We start from the raw sequence: 9,338 nt of genomic DNA, 5'->3' as shown, positions 1-9,338 counted from the left end.
CATGGCAGGAAATACATGGATTTGAGACATGTAGTGCCACTTGGAAGAGAATTGGTGAGAGGCATGTGGGAATGCTGAAAGGGCAGCCCTTACTTTGATTTGTACTTTGATTTTTCTCCTTTTGTTCCAGACTTGCCTGGTCCCTTCTACCCCTTCCTTATGGTTCCCCGCTAGAAGGTGCCTTAGATTTGTGGCAAGTTCTCACATCGCAAGGTCTCTATTTTGTGGCAACCCTGTTTGGTTCATCATTTACCCATAAAGGAATAAGTAAATTTGGGTGTTTTATTGGAAAACTATTATCTTTTATTATCTTTCTAGGCACATTAATCCTATTAAACTTCTTTCTCACTCTGAGTATGCTGTTTTTATGTGGGGGGTGGCAGATAGAGCATGCAAATTTGGGGCTCTTGAGGTATCCCCAAGCCTGCACATTAACATAATGAGAACTGTGGAGCCAAGCATAAGTATTCTTAGCCCCATTGCTATGTCATTTTGTGTGAAACTGCCATTTTAGAATTCCAGGTCTTGCTGTCCCAAGACTGCATTCCAGAGTTCGACCCCCATCCCACTCTGGTCTTATCTCAGTTGGCTAGCCACAGTGGAGCCGAGCAATTCAGGCCACTAATAGGGTCAAACTAGCCATAAAATAGAGCTGCATCTTGATATGACCAATCAGCTTAAAAACTGAAACTGTGCACCCACCATTGTTAGGAAATGCCCCTGTGTAACCAATGAATGTTTGCCGATGTGATTTAATTTTTAGAGATCTGCTTGTAACCCTATATAAGATCCCTTTTCCCTTTGTTCAGAGCTCCCGACCCCCGCCGTTACATGGGTGCGTGTTGAGGGCCCGGACTCCAGCCCGTAATAAACTCCTCTATGTTCTTGCTGCGGCTGTCTGTGTGTCCTTGGGGGCTGCACTAGTTGATGCTTGGCACAACAAGAACACCAAGAATTGATGGAGTCACAACATTGACACTGATGGCCAACATTGGGCTAAAACAGCAGAACCTGCTCTTTATACACTAATGAGATATATAGCTTCTGAAGACCTTAATGAGAAATCTTGTAAAACCCATAACTTTTTTGGAACCAGAAGACTCCATGTTCCCTTCTTAAAAATAAAATAAGTGAAATCAGTACCCCTAAGAAAATAAGTTTGTTTTTCATAACTGGATTCATAGTTCATTGATTACAGTGAAGGACAGCATATTCATTAATTAATTATGTTATTAGCATACATTTTAAATTACCTAAATCCAGATACTCAGTGATGACCACTATTAAAATTTTCTTTGGAATAAGGTTCCAGTTTGTTTCTTAGATACACAGAGCCCAAATAAAACATTACAAATGGACACTGATGCAAATATTACTTTGTTCTATGCTTCTTCCACTGAATGTATAATTTTGCTAGTAACTCTACCTTTACAGATTCAACTATATGCATTAGGGATTTCTTATTTTTAAAATTTTAATTTTAATATGTATAATGTCATGGACACCTCAAAGGAAAAGAAATTCTCTTTCCCAGTGGTCTTTAGCAAAGATCCAGGTGCTTACCCCCAATGCCCAGTCATGCAATTTCAGTACAGTTTTCAATAGCACCATATCTGTTTTTTGCGGTGAAGGTGAAGCCATTTTTAGGATATGTTGGTTTCAGGCAGTGGGATCCTTGGGTTAACTGAGAAAAGTTTCACCAGAACTGGGAGTTTCATCGGCAAATTTCTCAAACAGCAGAGGCGTTAGTTATAGCCAAACATACAGGTTCATTATTAAAGAGAGGGAAGGGATAAAGAATGTTTGCACAAGCAGGAGTGGGCAGAAAGAACTACCCAGAAAGGCACAGGTTTGCTAAAAGAGAGGCTGAATAATCATAGGCGGGCTCTCTTGGAAGAAGGTGCCTATTCTGAGGGAGGTCAGTGAAGAGAAGCACCTGCTTGTTCACAGGTCACCGGCGGGCAGGAGGCTGCTGCCCTGAGGATGGAGAGTTAGTGGTAAGGAGCTCCTGCATAGGCACAAGCAGGCAGAAGGCCACTGCCCCTTGCCAGTGTGGAAATTGTCCTGACTTCTAGGGAGGGGCTCATTCCTTTAGAAGTGGTTAATTTTTGTTGATTTTGAATAAACATGTAGACTTTGAAAAGGACTGGAGATTCTACAATGCCCTTCTATCTCCATATCCCCACCTCCTAGTCTGCACCCCATGACACTCTCTACAGCAGTCTGACACCTGCTTGGGTCTGTGCCTCATGATTTAGACTTTGGTGCCTAAGGAGTTTTCAGTTCTATAGCTGGATTAAGGATTATGTTAATCACTTCTACCCCCACCTCCAGGTCTCCACAGTGCCTGAACTGGGTTTCTGATCTCATGGTGCTTCCTTTCCAATTTTTCTACTCTTAACCTCGATCAAAGGCAAGTAGGTACATTGACAGAATGATGAACAAAGTTTCTGCTGATATAAGAGGGACAGAATGATGAGAAATAATGAAAATTTTTTAATGTCAAATGATCTCCTCCCTCATGTTTATTAGCATGGGTCAAAACAAAAAAGCACAAATGGATTTCATCTAAGACAAACATACTAGAATCAAATCAAATCAAGGGATCTATATTTATTTACAAAAATTGTCTTTGCATCGATTTTTCAGGGGGCATGCAATCTTTTATTCAATAAATGTTTTCAATGGCATTCTAGAGCCAAGCATTGTAAATAAAAAAAAAAAATAGAAATATTGGTGAAGAAGATAACTTGGGGCGTGCATTTATGGAACTTTGAGTTAAAGCAGGAGACATCTTATTTATTTTATTTATTCAATATCATATTTTTAAGGATGTGATGGAGCATTTACAAGGTGCTATTAGGGCATAGGGAAATACATGCAACCTTAATTTATGTAACTGTACTACCTTCTTAGTAAGTTGATTAAAACCATTTTTTTTCCCTAAAAATAAAATGGAAGATTATGGAGGTTACATTTCATTGAAACTGGACTAAGAAATACTCACCCTTGATATCTTGCTGGGACATATACAGGAAGACAAAAGGGAACTATAAAAGATTCTCTCTGCAAGCGACAGAAAATCTGCTATGACCCTTCTTAGTTTTGAGAGAGGACTGATTTCAATAATGACTGTTACCTACGCACATGATACTATAAAATCATGGTAGACATATGAGAAGTATGGAAAATATCTAGAAAGTTGTATCAGTGATTTGGCTGGAAGATATGCCAAAAGAATTATACTTTAGCTTTCAGAATATTTGAATAAATAATTCTGGACAAGATGTCATGGCTTTACCCAGGACACACTTTAGTTCTGATTGCTTTTTTCAGGGCACCCTTCACATCCTTATTCCTTAAGCTGTAGATCAGTGGGTTTAACATAGGGATGACAACTGTGTAGAAGACAGAGGTAATTTTGTCCGTGTCCATGGAATAACTCGAGCTGGGTCGAAAGTACATGTACAGGAGTGTGCCATGAAATACAGCCACAGATACCAAATGTGAGGCACACGTAGAGAAGGCTTTGCGTCTCCCCTCCGCTGAGCTCATTTTCATGATGGTAATGATGATGTAGCTGTAGGAAAGGAGGACGGTAATAATGCTGCACCCCAGAATAAAGCTACCAAGAGTAAACAACAGTATCTCATTGATGGATGTATCCGAGGTGGAGATGGCCAGCAAGGGTGGGATGTCACAGAAGAAGTGATTGATGATATTGGAATTGCAAAATGACAATCGAAATGTGAAGCAAGTATGGATTGCATTATCCACGATCCCGGCTACGTAAGTGATAGCCACTAACTGGGTGCAGAGTCTCTTGGACATGGCAACTGTGTACAGGAGTGGGTTGCAAATGGCTACATACCGGTCATAAGCCATGACAGCCAGCATGAGGCACTCCACATCTGCAAAAGTGCCCCAAAAATACATCTGCAATGCACAGAAATTATATGGGATCCTCTTTTGCTCAGATAAGAAATCAGCCAGCATCTTGGGAGAGACAGAGGAGGAGTAGCAGATATCACACAAAGACAGATTGCTCAGGAAGTAATACATGGGCGTGTGGAGTCTGGAGTCCACCTTGATCAGCAGGATCATTCCCAGGTTGGCGATCACAGTGATGCCATAAACCAGCAGAAAGAACACAAAGAGCCCCTGTTGCACATCCCGTCTTCCAGAAAGTCCTACGAAGATGAACTCAGTAAACACAGTGCAGTTCTCAGGAGCCATCCGTCAGGCCTCGAAATCCCTGGTTGTGACAAAGGGAAATGCAAGTGGAAGTTTACGTCCTCTTACATCCTACTAGATAAATTTCTGGTTCTATTTTTCAGAATTTTTTTTTAAAGAATTTTATTTACTTATACAAACAGTGTGTACAGTCAGAAGCATAGAAGGGTGAGAGAATTCACCAGAGCCAGAGCGGGGTACAGAACAGGCAGATGGACAAAACACACTGCTGAGGAGAACAGCGGGAGCGGCAGGAGAGTTTTGTCGTGCCATGTGGGACCCACACTGTGGATCGAACAGGCGCTGCAGAGGCTGCGTTCAGCTTCACAGCCCAGAGTTCAACAACTGTGCCCCCAGGGGAGGCCTTATTTTTCAGAATTAGAAAAAGAGATTAGCAAGGTTAGTAGCACCTGAAAACTGAATCTTGTGGAAATGTATCTAATCATATAAATCAGTACTGGTATTGGTATTATCACTTTTATTTGTATAACATTATACAGAGAGTATAGCACACTTTAATTCAAATTAAATCTGGTGGGGCCTCCCTGGTGGCGCAGTGGTTGAGCGCTGGGTTGCGAAGCTGCCCGCGGCCTTTGCACGATGGTTCGATCCCGGCTGCTCCCTGGCTGCTGGAGGAGGGTCCCCTATGGCTCGCAGACCTCTCCTGCCGCCCACTGCTCCCCTCAGCAGTGTACTTCAGTCCTTCTGCCTGTTCTGCTCCCCGCTCTGGCTCTGGTGAATTCTCTCAAGTTCCCATGCTTCTGACTGTACCCAGTGCATGTATAAACAAAACAAACAAACAAACAAATAAATAAAACATGCCTTGTTGACTTAAAAAAAAAAACAAAAACAAATTAAATCTGGCTATTTCCAAAAGGAGCTATGTAACATACATGATATATTCTTGTTAACTTCTATATCATAGATGTTTGAGGCAATGGTTATCGACAATTAATTTGTCTAGCTAACCAACATTCAGGCATTTAATCTTGTAGTGATGTAATACTTTAATGTCATGATCCGTAATAGGAAATGAAATTTAAATAAGAGGTGCTGATTATGGATAAAGTCCTTTGCATTCCCTCATCATCCAACAATGTAGCATTCCCCAATTTTAAATTAGCTGCTCAATTCTTATGAGGTTCTTTGCAGCCTTGACAAGCAAGTTTGAGCAACAGTGTTTGCATTTAGACATACTATGGCAGGGAGGAGTGGTTGGTACAGAATGCAGTGGAAGGGTCTCTACGAGTGTGGAATGGATAGGCAGCAACATGTTAACTAAATACCCCTCTGAATGCTGATGTTACCCAGTGGGAATTAGTAGGAACTTTTGAGACCTAATCATCATAAGGATTCTGGTAACACAAGTGACAGAGAGAGGCAAGAAAGACAGAATGGTTTACTCAAAAAACAGACTTGTACCAAACTTGACAGAGTACTCATGTGTCAGAGTCAGGTCTCAGAGAGAGTCATGGCTGAACTGTTCCCTAATCCCAATTCCCTATGGTTTTAATTTTGTTTTATGCTTTTCTTTGATCCCTACTTCACTTGAATAACATTGAAATCTTTCATATTTTGGTTAAAAAACCTAGGTGGTCCTTGGGAGGCCAATTGAATGTGTTCAACTTTATTCAAACCAACTATGATATGCATATAAAATATCAGACATAGCTTCCTCTGATCTGTGAGAAAATCTGAAAAGTGGTTTTCATGGTAGATGAAGAAAAGAATATCAGAATAGTGACCTAAAAATCAGTGTGCAGCCAAACTCTTTGCTTCAATTTATTTAAATGGTTGTTTTCTGTGTACAAATCTTTGAAAAATTTATCTCTGAGAGATTTTTTTAAAAATATAAAACATTATTGCCTAACCACCTCCACAATTTGTGCTTTATTCCATACCATTTTTGTATACATATAATATACAAAACATTTTGAGATGGATTGTTAAATGTCATTAAAATGGTATAATATCAATACTTTATACTCCCCTTTACTTTAATAACAATCTATCAGGCAAAAATGGATTAAAACTTTAAAACAGGGGCCTCCCTGGTGGCACAGGGGTTAAGTCTCAGCTCTAGCAAGCTATCACCGGCCACTGTAGCACCAGTTCAATCCCTGGCCAGGGAGCTAAATCACATGCCATAGCAGACCTCTCCTGTCTTGCCTGCTGCTCCCCTCAACAGTGTATTTCAGTAGGTCTGCCTGTTTTGCTCCCCACTCTGTCTTTGGTGAATTCTCTCAGCCCCCCGGCACCTCTGGCCTACACCCCAGTTCTTGTATGCATGAATAGATTTAAAAAACTAAAAAAAAAACCCTCTAAAACAAATTATAATATAAATGAGGACGCAACAAATATTTAATAATACCTGACCCAAAATTGATGACTTCCTCGTGCACACAGTTCTGTCTGCCCGGTGGTTCTGTGTTGTCTCCTGATTGATGTATATATATAAGCATCCTGAGTGTGGTCCCTGGGTATTCAACATTTGGCCTCTCAGGAGTACAGACGGGTATAATGGGGTTTATGATGATATGCACTATAGGTTGGTGATGAGAAAAAAATACAGAACTTTTTAAATATTGTATTTTTTCCTTTGCCTTACTGTACAACAGTTTATGTATTTAACAATAGTAATTTACTCCAATAAACAAGCATTCCTTCTTTCCACTTCCTCAATATTGGTATGGATATTTTGCTTTAATTCCATAATTTGCAAAATAAACACACACCCATTAATGTTTCCACATATCCACAGTCCCACACAAATCGTTTTCCGTTGAACACTTTCTCAAAATTAAGGAAAATTACAAAAAGAATGAAAAAAATTACCATGAACTCACTGTGCAGGGATACGTAGATTTTGTTGTGTATTTACTGGAGTTTACATTTTTAAAAATGATGTCAGAATAACCATACTATATACATTCTCTAATCAAGGCGACTAATTCCTTTCTATTAATTTACCCAAACTTACTTCTGCTCATAAACACTCTCTCTACCCAGCTCTTTATATGATAAAATTCCTGTTATGAGTAAAATTACAGATACATTGTTTATCACATCTGGGTGTTTCTTTAAAACAAAGTTAAAGTTACTTAAGAGCAAATAGATATTAATTTAAAATAAAACAACTTTAACTTAACATAGTCAAATATTTTATGTCATTACCAGTAGATATTATTATTATACATTTAATATATTGCCCATATCCTGATATGTGTCATACAGCCTCATTTTACGACACTGAAAACTACAGGGATGAACTTCTAGTGTTTCATAGAGATATGTCACTGAATTCATAGAAATTGTTCACAAAATATTGTGAAAATTTACAAAGTCATGATCCATAGACTCTTAGATTTCTGAGGTATACAAAAAAGCATTTCAAGTCAAATTTCTACATCAAGGTAAGACCCCATTGTGATTGGTTGCAGAGGGCAACATATGGGAAGGATAGTCACCTTGGGAGGCAACCTGTTTTATGATCTCAACTATGCTCTTGAGCATTATTGATGATGTGAAGAGACAGTGATGAAGAGAGTGACTGCAGTGCAGAATTTCAGGAAGCAAGCACAACATAGAGTGTTGTGCTAACCATGTGATACCTCTAGGCTTTGGGTTATAATGTCTGTACTGACCATATGTCAAGTAATATTTTGTCATGTGTGTAAATCAGTTGTATGCTCACAAGCAGAGGTTGCTATGAGCTCTCAAACTGCCTCCTGCTCATTAAAATATGGGAATGTTTGGGAATATATTTGGGAATATTTGGGAATATATTCCCAAGAAAATGTATAATAATTGTGCATAATAGCTGTATCTCTTGAGTTGCAATGTAGTAAGTTTAATTGTGACAAAATTTAGAAATGCAAAATCTTTGTAAGCAACAACACTAATAATAACATGTGCAAGACATGAGCCAGTTTATATGTCCAGTGCCTCAGGAATTGCTTCTTCTGTAACTTCCATTGGAGTACACAGAAATGTCAGATTACCATGTTTTCCATTAACTTGTTTGTCTTCATTGTTATGGGCTGTTCTTTTACTTTCTAGAAAGCATGAGTAGTCATCATATCAATTCAACAAATTAATATATATTTATTTGAGAAAAGTAATTTTAGTTACAAGTATTAGTGTCTTTTCTTAATATGTTATTATTATTTGGTGATCCCAGGAGAGATATGTAAGAGCAAATCTCAACCCATCTAAGTAATTTCCAATACAAAGTTCCACCCAGAAAATTATATATGTGTGTGTTACCTATGAGATTTACTATCATTGTCTTCATCCGGTCCATGTTTGGAAGGACAGACTCCTCCTTGGTTCCTTTTGATTCCTCTCCATGCTTATTTTCCCTCAAGAGAAGCCCTCTCTCCGGGGATACCAAGCACCCAGCATCACTCTGCTAAGCAGCATCCAAACAATCTCCTAATCAACATGGCTATCTCTTCAGACCATGTAATCAAAATCCCACTCCACATTAAATCTGCAGCACAGATGACAATGTATTGCAGAAAACTGGATAATCTAAATTAGTTCCCAAAGGAATCTGTTAATAGAGAATAGCTTTCTTTAGTGTGTGAGGAGGGAGAGATGGATGAGAATAAGGTACAGATTAAGACATCAGACAAATAACAAAATAATCTCTGTGAGTTTTTCCTACTGTCACTGGTGCCCTAAATATAATTCTGTGTAGGCAACTGTCTAGTCCTTTGCTGAGAAAATGATTTCTGACTCTGTGACAGAAGCCAGTTTAAATAACTTAAGTGTAAATAATGGACCAACAAGAACTAGGCACAAAGTTCTCCTGATCTCACAAACAAGAAAAGCAGTACCTCTGGGTTGTTGGCACCAGTTCTACAAGCAAGGCAGCACATTTTGGCTTAAATGATAATTATTTGATAAAATATTCACTGAAAGTCGTCTCTGATATACTAAACCTACAAAATATTTTGAAAACATATTTTGTACCATATACAGCTAGGGATTTAAAAATCAATATGACCAGTCTACATTACCACCGACAGTGTAGGATGTATGGAAAATATTATGGCGTTTTCTCAGAAGATTAAACGTGGATCTGTTCTAAACCAGCAGTT

General features: G+C 38.9%; 1 protein-coding gene across 1 annotated transcript; it reads right to left on the bottom strand.

Annotated features, from left to right (window-relative positions):
- Positions 1 to 3,297: 3,297 nt before the first annotated feature.
- LOC311171054 (olfactory receptor-like protein OLF2) lies at positions 3,298 to 4,236 on the bottom strand (the record flags this gene model as incomplete). The annotated part of the gene is made up of 1 exon (XM_084233611.1): positions 3,298 to 4,236. One exon carries the CDS (start codon positions 4,234 to 4,236, stop codon positions 3,298 to 3,300), a length of 939 nt encoding a protein of 312 aa, XP_084089737.1.
- Between the last annotated feature and the right edge of the window lie 5,102 nt (positions 4,237 to 9,338).

The sequence above is a fragment of the Talpa europaea genome (assembly GCF_964194135.1).
Source record: "Talpa europaea genome assembly, chromosome: 1".
Taxonomy (NCBI): Eukaryota; Metazoa; Chordata; class Mammalia; order Eulipotyphla; family Talpidae; genus Talpa; species Talpa europaea.
This window is presented reverse-complemented; position numbering and strand designations above follow the sequence as displayed.